General features: G+C 32.5%; 1 protein-coding gene across 1 annotated transcript in view; it reads right to left on the bottom strand.

Moving 5' to 3' along the window:
* Positions 1–2,957: 2,957 nt before the first annotated feature.
* Positions 2,958–14,056, bottom strand: part of GRM8 (glutamate metabotropic receptor 8) — a 959,071-nt gene continuing 947,972 nt past the window's right edge. The window contains exons 10-11 of the mRNA XM_074193782.1: positions 12,661–12,907; positions 2,958–3,408 (exon numbers count right to left, since the gene is read on the bottom strand). Coding sequence (XP_074049883.1) covers positions 3,359–3,408; positions 12,661–12,907 — 297 coding nt within the window. The 3' untranslated portion in view covers positions 2,958–3,358. The remainder of the gene's footprint in view (positions 3,409–12,660; positions 12,908–14,056) is intronic.

Genomic DNA, 14,056 nt, shown 5'->3' with positions numbered 1-14,056 from the left:
CTCTGTATTATATTACAGTATTTAGGCATGAGTAAAATCATTCTTCAATGAAGATAAAAATCTGATTATATAGTATTAAGTTCTAATTAAGTATTAAGTTCTAACAAAGACTAAAATGCTTACAACAGTTAACAATTCATTGGGACCCATGTACTAATTCCCATTGCCTTATAATAGTGGAATTTTTAGAGTTGGATGATACTTTTAATGACCAACATTTCATTTTGCAGATGAGGAAAAAGTGATCTAGAATGTTTAAGTAATTTGACCAAGGTCACAATACAGTTGCCAAAGCAATTTTATATACCAAATCAGATCAAACTGAACCTAGGTCCCATTTCATGACACCCTGAATTTGCTGAATATTACTTAGAGCAGGATGTTCACAATTTTTCTACCATGTTTAAATCAGACCACTGTGATATTTTCTTGACAGCATAAAATATGATCATTACTAAATAATACTTGGTTAATCTCTTGTCTTACAACTCTGCTTGCTGTTAATTATGTATAAAGGCAATTCTTAGCAAACACTTGATTGAAGAGCTAGCTGTACATTTGTATCTTTCCCACTGATATCTCCAGTGAGAACTAATCCTTGACTTCTAATCCTTTGCTATCTTCATAGTAACTACTGCTACCATCCTAAAGACCCACTACACATCAAGAGGTGGACTTTAATTCCACTGTGAAAAGTAAAAGGAGTGTTTATTGATCTTCTAAGATTGGGAGAGCTATGTTCTTAGAACCTAAAGCTTCAATCAAGATAACATTTACTCATGGAAACAATAAATTCTGGTTACCAATTTAGATAACTATAGATCAAGGGGCAGCTAGGTGGTGCAGTGGATAGAGCAGAGGCCCTGGAGTCAGGAGGATCTGAGCTCAAATCAGACACTTAATAATTTCCTGGCTGTGTGACCTTGGACAAGTCACTTAACCCAATTGCCTTAAATTTAAGAAAAAAGATAACAGTAAATCAATAACCAAAGTAGCTTTTTGGGTTGTTGCTATTTTGGGGGGGAGGGGGTGCTTCCTAGGGACTGAATCACTAAAGACCAAACAATTAACTTATAAATGGTCTTTTGAAACACAACCTAATGGCAAGTTGATCACTGCCTTATTCTAAGTGGAAAAGGAGGAGGGAAAAAAAGAAAACTTCATGAATTGTATTCAAGACACATTGTATTCCCAAACCTACCATAACAAAACTTTGACCCAGCAGCCTGTTCTACTTTTCCATGACTATGCCAATATATCTGCATTTATTATAAAGAATTAGTTACTGAAAAAAATGATTAGAAAATTGATTTCTTATAAAAAATGAAAAAAGAAAATTGTTACTGTGAAAAACAAGACAAGAAATTCAGACTACTAGCTGCTACAAACACATTTACTATTCAGTTACCCTCAAATCAAAAGTTGTTTCTTAAACCAATGTACAATTATTTTAAGGAAGAGAAGTGGAATCTCTTTCAAAATTTATGTCAATTTTTTTTCTTCAATGTTTAGGTATTAGTGCTTGCTTCTGAAAACACTTACATTACACATTGATATGTTAAAATATAAGTGGGTTTAATTTTTTGGTGTACCCTGGCTCACCATTAACATACATGTAGTGTTACCTTATCAGTTATTCAAGAATTTGAAAAATAGCCTTTTAGATCTTTGGTTTATACAGAGGCTAGAAACCAAAGTATCCGTACTATGAACTAAAACTCAATTAATTGTCAATTAAAGCTAATTTCAAGGCAGATCATCCTCACAATCAAGGGAATAAGAAAATGATACTAATAATGAATTTGATTTTAACTACTTTAGGCTTGGAACATTATATATAGGAATTTAGCATTGGTTCTAATATCCAGATTGAGGACATGTTGCACAGAAAACTCTTTATATATTTAAAAAGAGCAATGAGCCAGCCAAGTTAATTCAGCAGAGAGAACAATTACTAATAAAATGATTGTGGATCTCCATTGACTTGATGGATGGTTGAAATGGTATGGAATAGAGAAGCCCAAGACAGTTATGATAACAGTGTTTTTTAAGTTAGCTTGGTATGCTTTATTAGCAGGATAGATTTTGACATTGCTTCCATGTTTTCTCTCTTTCTAATGATGCTGTTCTATGAACCAATGAATGTTTTCATTGGGAAAATTAGAAAGAACTGACATCTTCTGTGAACCATGATTGCTTTAATCATTCTGGAGGAATAAGTAAAGTAGCTCTGTATTAAAGGATAATGCACCAGTTAGGGCCATTACTTCATCAATTTCAGTGAGATTTGTGTGAAAACAAATGATACAGAAACCCAGACAGAAAATGCTTAATACTATTCAGTTTCATATATTCTTTTACATAAAGATGGTTTGCACTTAGGTACAGAATAAGGGATTTTAGTGAAGTATTAGATTATCATAGTAGCATATATAGTCTCAAAACAAAAGTTTCTGAGTCATTTGTTGATTAGAATAAGTACCTAGAGCATTTTGCCTTGAGCTATTTCTTGAATTTTCATTAAAAAATGAAATTACTATGAAAAACTACCATGAGTATCTTGAAATATTCACAAGTTTTTATACAAATAACTTCTCTTGATATAGTAATAAAATGCACTCTCTCTCTCTCTCTCTCTCTCTCTCTCACACACACACACACACACACACACACACACACACACACACACACAAAACACACCAACAGCATATTCTTTAAGGAACCATATTCTCTTGTTCACAGCAGACATTTTTATAGCAGTAGTTAAACAACAACGGGAAGAAGGCCAATTGTGAAAAGAAGCATCTCCCTGACTTTAAAACTGCAACGAAACAAGTCTCAACATTTGCAAAACATTCCTTTATTATTAGAAATAAATTATTTGTATAAAAATGTGCATGCTTCAACCATTGCATTAATTTTTAGCACAACCCAGGGCTTCAATCCAGTCAGCCAATACAAGAAACAGACTCATTGTCTTATACAAGTTGAACAATGTAGGACAGGAATGGGAGTTCTCACAATCACAAAAAATTACTTACAAGAATAACATCAGACATGGTTTATTTCAACAGCATTTTTTTCACAAGCTAACATTAGTTTTCCTTTTGTGATTTTTTTAAACTTCTCATGAGTAAGCAATTCTTGAGTTTTAAACTCATTGGTTGTATTTTATAAAACAGATTTCTTTTCTCCCTATTACCGATACTTTTGGCTCATGATTAATTTATTCTCTTTAAGAGACTGACTATTGATTGATTGTAGTCTACAGAAATTTCCAAGAGTGAGTTTTTGGTGGTGTCATTTTCGTTGTTAAGATCACATACCGCAGCTCTTCAGATTGATTTCATCTCTCTCTTCAGATTGCATGATTGCTATAGCTGATATATGTTGTCTTGGTAGAGGAAGCTGTTAAGACAAATTGAGAGCATTCTAGTGGTTAGTTTGATTTTCAGAATCCAAATAAGCAATAATACTTATCAGACACATGCTGTTTTCATTGCTTATATTTTCCCCTTTATTTTAAACATTATGGTATGTAAAATATATTGAATTGTATATATTGAGATTCATGAATATTATAATAGATATGTTTGTAGAAGTAGAAACATTAAAAACTGAAAGTATTCATAGAAGGCATAGACCTTTCTTCCTAAAATATTTATATGATTGCTCAAATGCTGAACTATATTATCTAAATTCATTTTAAAATTAAATTATACCCTTGTATTGGCAGTTTAGGAAGAAGTCAAGGGATTTAAAAAAAGGTGTTTTTTTCTAAGCTCAGGTGATACCTTCTACAAGACATCATTCATGATCACCCCAGTCCACTTCAAATTAAGCAACTTTTGGGAGCAATACTTTATATTTACTCATCTCTGTAAATGTTATATCCCTTCAGGAGAATGCAAGTTCATGGAAGGCACACACTGTTCCATTTTTGGAACACCCATGATGGAACACCTATCATAGTGCTTTCCATATAATACTTAAACAAAATTTACGACTGCTGAATTGAATTAAATTTTACTCAGAAATGGCTTTTATTTATTTGTTTTGTTTTTTATTTCATAAATGTTTGAACATTTGTGTGGGGATAGAGTATGCTTTTTAGGCAGTTTCATGCAGCCTTAATTTAACAAAGCAAATGATTGCTGAATTGAATTTTATTCAGAGACAGCTTCTAATTTTTTTAACTTCATAAATGTTTGACCATTTGTGTTGGGATAGGGTATGCATTGTAGCGCAATTTCATGCCTCCATGCAAAGCAATAGTTAACACATCTCACATTTGTATGACATTATACAATTCAACTGTGTTGAGTACATCCACTATCTCAATAGAAAATCCAAGCATCTTTGTATATCTAAATTATGTGACCTGATTTTCTGAGTCTAATTTAGCTCCCCCAAAATTGATAAACTAATTATGACAGGTGGGATTTTAAGAAATATGACTCATTGTTCAACTTTTATTTTAATCATGTTTAGTCATTAAATATGAATAGATAAGTATGTCTATTCCATGGAAATTCTTTGAACTTTCAAGTTACATATTTCTAGTATGCATCACTAAAGCTACAATAAGTGGATTTATTATTTTGACATTTCAAATTAGGGTATGCTTAATTTTTTACTCATAAGGCTGCACATGCATTTGTTTAGAAAAATAAATATAGACTAAAATAGGAAAATAAAATGTTTAATACTAAAGTCAAGATAAGTTAAGTATGTTATTGCAAGATAACTAGGCATTCATAAACAGCAAGATATACTATATCAAATTTATATTTATATTTGAATAGCTTTTTTTTGTTTTATTTGAATGTCCAAGGAATGAAAATCTAAAATCTTCATTTGGTATTGTGAAACTCAAATGAGCAGAAATCCCCCTTGAAATCTAATCTGATTTGTCACTTTTCCCCACCACTGGAATTCAGAATAAAGAATCACAAGAAAGAAAGAAATGAAAGGGGGGGAAACTTTCTATTATTGGTTTCATCTCCTTAATTTCTATTTTCCAATGAAATATGAGTGCTAAATTTGAGAACAGTAAATAAGGCTAAAGTCTCAAAGTCTTTCCTTTGAGAGGAATAAGGACACTTCACTACAAAGAGTTTAATGGTCATGAAAATTGGTGAGTGACTAGGCCAATGCTTTGTGTAGGCTTATATTACACAACTTGGAAACAAATTCTTTCATGGTATGGGAAATAGCCTAATGATGTGGCCAGTGGTAACATGAATTTTAACTATTTCACAAATGGTATATTCCTTATGCCAAGAGGATGCAGTTCTCTTACTTTGTTAAGAGTATATTTACTCCTTTACTTAATTTATTCACAGACTTTCCAATCACACTTGAGAATGTAGTAGGAAATCAATAAACATGTGCTTTTAATTCAACAAGTATTTCTTCACAGAGACCACCAGAGAAAAGGAAACTTTGGTTCTTGAAGGTACAGTGATTTGTTGAAGTCCATGAAAGTGACAATGGCAGTTTTGAACCCAGATCCACTAACTACAAATTCAGTACCCTTAATTACAAAAGTAAACCTGAGGAATTTTGGTTGATTTTCTTTCTCAACTCAAAATTAATGCTTACTCCTTACTTTTCTAGTAACATTCTTTTTTTATCTGGCCTCTTTTCAACTACATTAACAAAAATATTAATGTCATATTTTTAAAGCATTTTAGAAAATGTTTTCACACATCACATCTTTCTAGTATGCATAAAAAAGTATATGTATGTATATGTGTAGGTATCAATCTAGTGAGGTTAAAAGGGTCAGAATGAATCTCTATAGATGAAAAAACTGGGGTTCCAAGAGATTAACTGATGAGGTCTTATAACTGGTATAGTGGCAGAGACAGGACTCAAATGCTGTTCCTCTAATTCCTGTTATAGTGTTCTTTGTAATAGATAACAGCAAAATCATCCTACAACAACTAACATAACAGGATTTCTTCTTCCATGTGGGACCTGGTTGGCATAGGAAAAAATTAACAAATATAACGATGATATACATTTTAATTTAAACTTCTGTTATGCTATAGACAGTTCTATATTTCAACCATATAGTCCATATAACCCAATTCAGAAAAAGTTAAGGGAGTGGTAACATTTCCTAATTACCTGGACATTAATACAAGTTAGAAGACTAAAATAGAGGAAGGACTAAGATTAAGTGGGAAGAGTACGTTGATATCTTCTTGGTTAGGAAATAATAAAAGTCAGAATGTGGGAAGCTTACTACCAACAAATAGACGGATAAAAGAACTCATCAAGTTTTCAGTCTTTCCATACATGAAGAGATAAAATGGAAATAATTTGGAGAGATGAGTCTCCACTTGCCATGGCTAACCAGACAAATTGGTAGAAGTGTACAAAACAAACCATTACTACTATACTGAGATTTATTATTATTATTATTATTGATAACTTTAATAATATATTATGAATAATACAATATTAATATTAATAACTATATAGTTATATCATAGTATTGTTTTTCTAAAACAAAACATTTCAAAAAAAGTCCTTCATTTATTCTCTTTCAAAGAGTCTTTAACTTCAATGTAAAGATAGGTTGACTACTTGAAAAAGTTGTGAAGTATTATTAATAGTAGTAATAATATCAATAACAGTATTAATAGTGGTAGAAGTAAAATGGTAGCAATAGTAGTAGTAAAAATAGTAGAGGTAAATAGTAGTAGTAAACATCAGTAGTAAGTAGTAGCAATAGCAAGCCCTAGTAAAAATTCTTAGACCCTGGGCTTTTCCAAGAATTATAAAGCTAACCAAATTATATGGGATCAATTTTAGGGATGAGAGCTATTTTATCAATGGTGCCAATAATAGTAGTAAACAGTAGATAATAATTATTACTAATAGTAGTAGAAGTAATATTAGGAAGTAATAGTAATAATAGAGTTAGTAGTATGAAGTTGTAGTAATAGTTATAGTAATAGTGACTAAAAGTGATAAGTAGTAGTAATATTAATAGGCAGAGTATGAGGAGAATAGTTAAACTATTAAATGGCTTTATGAAGGTACACTCATAGGAGAACCTCTACTGACACAGGTTATTTAGGTTCTTCTAAATTAAGTTGAACCTGAAAGTTCTTTTTTACTAGTATGAAGGGAATCATCCCTAGATCTAGAGAAGATTCAGTGGACTTAGGGCTAAATTAGAACAGAACATAAGTCCAGTTTAGCCTAAAGACCAAAGATCTATTCCAAAGTTACTCTTGTTAGTCAATGCCTTAGAATAAGGACATATACTATTCCACAACAAATTATTAATTTAAGTAATTATTTTTTTAATTTAATGTTTTATATTTCATATCTAGAAATCAGGCTAAACAAAATTCCTATAGTACCTTAAGTTTTTCATTTGTTATATTATTTAAATCTTACCCCCCCCAAATCCAGGAGATATTATTGTAATTATTTTACAGAAGAGAAAATTAAGACTGAGTGAGAGAAGATAAGTGACTTGTCCAGGTTCACCCATTAAATATCAGAGGCACAATTTCCACTATGAAACTAGGAAGAATCTCCTGGATTAGATAAAAATACAATTTTTCAAATTCAACAATTTTTTTTGCAAGGCAATGGGGTTATGACTTGCCCAAGATCATAGCTTAGTAATTATTAAGTCTCTGAGGTGAGGTGAAATTTGAATTCAAGCGCTTTTGACTCCAGGACTGGTACTCTATCCACTGTGCCACCTAGCTTCCCTTAAGTTCAACACTATTAATAAATGTTTAGAGTTTAAAGTGAAGAGTTAAGTATAATAGAAAGAAGGCACGACTAAAAATCAGGACACTGGTTCTGATACTTAAGCACTTCCAGCATCCTTTTCAACATATACAGAATGAGGAGACTAGACTAAATGATTTCTTAAGGATATTTCCAGGGATAAATGTCTATGATTTCATAAATATATATCAATAAATCAATTAAAAGATTCTTTTTTCCTAGTACCAATGATCTTTGGGGGGGCAAACATCTAAAATGTATTGGCACCTAAATAATTAGTAAAAACATGTTTATGGGGAAAAGGAAAATCAATCAAGAGGGGGTAAAGGTTTGAAAAGTTCTTAAAACTCAGACTTTTTCAAGGATTACCAAGCTAACTAAATTATGTGGGACCAACTTTGAGGATGACAGATATTTTGCACCTATTTGAGCCTTTACTTTAGGAACATTACAGAAAAGAAATGGACGAGATCTATAAGAATGAGCTACCAGGGAGATTTTCAACAGTGGAGATACATATGCTAATAGGAAAATCAGTTTTGGAGTATAGCAAATATGTATTTCCTTGTGTGCAACACACTGGGTTCAGAGTTAGAGAGAACAAATCAACTTCCAGCAGCAGCTGTTTTCATGAATTATGCATGAACATAGCTTCAGGAATGCTATACACAGCATTTGTTAATTAGGCATTGTTGATACAATTCCTACACACAGAATTTTGTTTCCACCTCCCCTCTGACCCTAGCCATGAAACCGTATCTGACCTTTTCTTTGAAGAAATAGGATACTGCAAATTCAGCAACTAATATAGTTTCTCTCTGCTTCCAATTTCCTTAAATGTATTATTTGTGACAAGAAGGATTATATCTTTAAGGTCTCATCCTGGGCATTCCTAAAATGATCTTATAGTCATTTTTTAAAAGTAGAGGTGAGGAAAGGAGGACATTTCAATGTAGTTAACTTTTAGCTATTGATGCTAATATAGAATCAGAGAATTAAAAAAGAAAAGGAGGAAGGAGGGAGGGAGGGAAGGAAGGAAGGAAGGAAGGAAGGAAGGAAGGAAGGAAGGAAGGAAGGAAGGAAGGAAGAAAGGAAAAGAAATACTGTCTCCCTTTCTTTAAGCATAGTTGAATGGAAATATATCAGATAGAGATAGTGAATTAGTAAAAGTCAGAAGCTAAAGGGAGATGAATAAAGATGCAAGGATAATTCACAAAGTGGATTAAGACTTCATTGTGGGAGTTTGAGGATATGTGCAAAATTTTTTCCTTCACTTTTTCATAACCAGAGCCACATACATTGGAGTGACCAAGGTTTTCAAGATAATCAATTCTATTTTCATATCCATAAGACATATTACTGACTGAAAAGCAAAGTCAAGTTCTAAAATGTTAATTATATGGAAGTTTTGGATTGTCTGATTTTGAGGGAAAAGCTTACAAAGTCAATTTAAAGAGGAAGAACATGGAGAGCACAGGGAAAACATATAAAGATACTTTAATTGGTACATTTTATATATAAAATCTCCAAAAGCAAGTAAAAGGTAGTCAACCTATCTTTATATAGAAGTAAAATCTATCTTTATGTAGATGCTTAAAATGTTTAAGGGCTCAAATATTGCACTGAGAAGGGAACGGAATTTCTAATTACAAATGTGTTACTTGGAGATACCTCAGACAGTAATTTATTCATTTATGTTGGTACACTTTTTCTAGCTTTGATTCTCCTTACAAAAGTAAGAAATTGATCCAGAGAGGTACTGGCTTGTCTTCCATCAAAGCCTAACATTTTTCAGCTCTCCAAGAACATATACAAACACATTTAAATAGCATAATTTCCCTTTAGTATACCCAGAAAATAGTAGAAAAATCATAAAACCCATAAGGCTTGATTTCTTTAAAGAGAATTAAGCCTAGATAATAATGGGAATTTTCCACCTCAGTGAGTCATTTATTCTTTTAAAAAGATAAATAACAACTGATAGTTCAGTTTCTACTGTATCTCATGGGGGAAATAGGGAAGGTTGATTCTGACATTCCCTGAAAGTGTGATTCTCATCCTTAAAGGTTTATATGAAGTTTTATAAAATGATGCTATAAGGAAGACACCCTCACTGACTCCAGTGAGTCATATAGAGAAGCACCAGGAATCAAAAGAAAATAACCTGCCAGATGTGGTTTACTGGTTTCCTACGAATAGATTTAACTTCCCACACTAAAGCTTTCAAGATATAAAAATACTGGGCCAGATTCTTTCCCAAGACAGAAGAATGTAGTACCAATAACTCTAAAAGAAGTGAAACAGCACACAAGAAATTAGGAACCAAAATGGATCCATTAGTGGTAAAGTATTCACCTTTAATCATGGGATTAATGAATACTCTTATTGAAGCTGCTTACTACACAAAATCATCTTCCTCCCAACAATTTAACCTTCACCACCACTACCCCCCAACAATCTCTCATTACTCACTATTTGAAACTAAGATTTACTTTTGAAAATCTGTGTAGAATTCATTTATTGTGTTTTTGAGCTGGGAAAGCATTATAAGGCCATTGATGGTTGCTACACAGCACACAGAAAATTTTGGTAATATAGTTGTTCTGAACTACTTGAACCATCTGCTTTTGTTGTTGAAAAGCATCAACACATTTTTGGCACTGGGTTGTATGCGTTGTGTATTGTATTAATTGGTTGCTGTTGCAGGTGGCAGTGTATGAAAATTCAGAAATTAAAACTACCATTGATTTTACAAAATTGTGTTTCCATTTGAGGTTGTGGAGAATGATGGTGAAAACAGTGAAACAAACTCTGGTTAATTAAAAGGTTACTATTTGAAATTCAAAAAAAAAAAAGAATTCATTTGTTGCCTGGATTTTCTAGCAATATTAATCTGATGGTAAGAATGGGCCCTCATTCTAAGAGATCAAATACAATAAGTATCATAATAGTAAAGCTATAGTTACAAATTAGTAATATTCCTTAGTGTAGGCAGTTAGACTAAGGAGTTGGTTATTATCTTTCTGTGTGGATCAAATTGAGACACAAAAGTGTTTTGTAAATTTCCAATGGCAATACAAATGGACAATAATCATCTTATTACAGAGTATCATATGAGCACATTTGGGAAACAAATATTTAATGATTCTGTTAGTTAAAGAAAGTAATTCTTCATTCTTATGTCAAAGAGTCAGAGAAGGATCCACAGTTAGAGAACTCCAGAGTTGAAAGGGTATCTGCCATAAGAACTGATCTTTGATAAACTTGTTTCCCCATCAAGATTGTTGACTATTGAAGAGCAAAAATCATGATTGTTGCTTCCCTTACATTCACCCATTGAGTTTAGTATGACATAAGGTATATCATTTCATTCTCTGCTAGAAAAGGACTTCTTAGATATCCTTGAAGACAAATCAATTAATTCATAAGTAGAAGCAAGAGTTAATCAAAATAGAGCAGTTAAAACACACTCTATCAGATTCAGGTTGCAACGTGTCCTATTTGCTATTTTAATAGATTAGGCTTCAGAAGAAGTAAGTGGGCTGTGAGGAGGGCTATAGAAGATATATTTACCTTTCTGTCTCACAGAGCTTTTGCATGTTGGTGATTTAAATGTTGACATCAATTAATGCCAGTGAAAGTCACTTAATCTAACTGCAGCAACAAAAAAGAAAGGCAAAAGCAAGAGACCACTTAGGGTAATATGAATGAACAATTACATTAAACAGAATTATTGACCAGGTAACAATCATTATTCCTCAGAAGTCCTGTTAACAAATACTTTTTTTACTGAATACTAAGGTCAATAGAGTTAAAAAATGTTGGTAATTTTTATTATTTTATTATTTTCTATTGAAAGGAATCATTACATAAGTAAAATTTACAGGTGGGGTTACACTCAACTGTGAAATATCCTTTAAAAATTTCTAAAAGATCCTAAATATTTTAAAAGATTCTAAAATACTATACTTTCTTAATTATACATATTTGTCATTAGAGATTCCATTGTTAGTTGTGAAGACAAGTAAGGGTGAAGGATGAGTAGTAATAAACATAGGGAAGAAAAGAAAAATGTTAGGCTTTATTCATTATAATTAAACTGCAAATGATTATTAAAAGTGTATAATATTATTATTATGTTGATGTTTAATATTGTCTTTCAAATAAAACATTTAATCGGTTTAAAAAGTATTTTTTATTTGCTCATTGGACTTTATTGATATGTCTCAAACTTCACAGTGTTTCAAACTAGCAAGAGCAGAATATGATATGGCAAATATAAGGTAAGGAAAGGCATATGCTTTCTGGCTTTAGAGTCTCCTGAAGAATACCTTCTGACAATAAAATCATTTAGATTTAGCTGTAAGGTGTCATGGTCTGGAGCAAAGTACTCATTTATATGAGGGTCAGAAATTCAAATTCCAGTCCCAATTCCATCTTTAAATAATTGTGTGTCCTTGGATTTTTTTTTAGGTTTTTTTTTGCAAGGCAAATGGGGTTAAGTGGCTTGCCCAATGCCACACAGGTAGGTAATTATTAAGTGTCTGAGGCCAAATTTGAACCCAGGTACTCCTGACTCCAAGGCCTGTGCTTTATCCACCACGCCACCTAGCCACCTCCTGTCCTTGAATTTTTTAAGATATTTCTATATGTCTTATTTTCCTTAGCTGTTAAAAGGAAGTTGGGCTAAATGCTCCTTAAATTTCCTTCCTGTTCTGACCTTCCATCATACTAACCTGTCTTCCAAATGTTGCATATGAATTCTGGCATGCCCCTGTCCCCATGCAGCAAGCCCCCCCCCCCAGTCTATGAGAAAGAAACAGGATTGGCATGGAACGTACATCTATTAGGAAGTGCTCCCGCTCTTGACCATCTGAAAGTCTACAGATGACTTACTGTTGGTTTCTAGACTTTCACAGAGCTCACTTTTCACTTCACCATTTGGACGACCATTTCCTTTTTGGATCAGTTTACTTTGCATGGTAGCAGCTGTCACCACAGCCTTGAAGCTCCGCTTCCGTTTCTGGACATTCTGCTCAGGGTGAAAAATTATAATATAAACCTTGGGCATGTAGAGCATGCCCAGAGATACCGATGCACTTAAACTCATGGAGACAGTAAGTGTTGTTGTCTGGATGTACATCTGAAAGGAGAAAAAAACATTACAAGAATGGTTAGAAACTTTATTGACAGAGAAACAAATCAAAGTACTATTTTCTAGAGTTCACCCTGCATAGTAACATCCACTAAAGTTGAAAACGCAATGCTCTATATACGACACTGTAGCAAGCACCTTAGGAGTCTGCTTCTCTCCAATTGTCCAACTGTCCATTTTTATTTTTATTTCTTGAAAATGTAGTTGGGAATAGCAGTAATGTTTATTAGATAAAGTTCCTATAAAAACACTTGAACTTCTATACCTAAATTTCGGTTTGGGATTATAAACAAACATCAAAAAAAAAAAAAAGGAATACAAAAGCAACCTGGTCAACAAACCTCTTTGTAAGACACTTTCCAGTGAGAGAGGTGTGAGACCAGGGAATTCCCATTTTTATTTCTACCTTCCTTAACTCCCTTCAGAACCAAGAAAAACAAAATATTGATGTCAAACGGAAGTTAAATATTACAGAGAATTAATTCTTGGCATCAATGCTCTAACAATGGTGGATTTCACAGCACTGAATGATAGATCTAGTGACACATCTCAACTCGACCATATATATATATATATATATATATATATATATATATATATATATATATATATATATATATATATATAAAACAAGTCACTTAACCCTCTAAGATTAGTTCCTTTATCTGTAAAATCAAATGAACATGGCCTAGCTGATCTCTAAGATATACTACCATCTTCTAAATCTATGATCCAAAAAACTGACTCAGAATCTACCCTTTAAAAAGTATATATCAGCATCTATTTCAAAGTTTGCCTATGTTACCAATGAGATACTGAGAAAGTCACTTGGGCTCTGAGTCTCAATTTTATTATTTATTAAAGGGACAGAAAGTACCTTTAATATCCTTATATGATTTGGGTTTGAATTTCAGCTTTAATAATCACAACCATCCCTCCATCAAAGTTCCTGATATAGTGCTGTAATGTTTATAAAATACTTTCCTTACAATCTACAACATCTAAGTCAAGTCATCTGATCTTATGTGTCCTCATTTTAAATATGAGAAGAATGGCGTAGAGGGCATCTTAGATCTTTTCTGGTTCTAAATCCAATAATTCTATCTTAAATGTGTTGTATGAAAACAGGCAAATTCA

This window comes from Macrotis lagotis, chromosome 7, assembly GCF_037893015.1.
Source record: "Macrotis lagotis isolate mMagLag1 chromosome 7, bilby.v1.9.chrom.fasta, whole genome shotgun sequence".
Lineage (NCBI taxonomy): Eukaryota > Metazoa > Chordata > Mammalia > Peramelemorphia > Peramelidae > Macrotis > Macrotis lagotis.
This window is presented reverse-complemented; position numbering and strand designations above follow the sequence as displayed.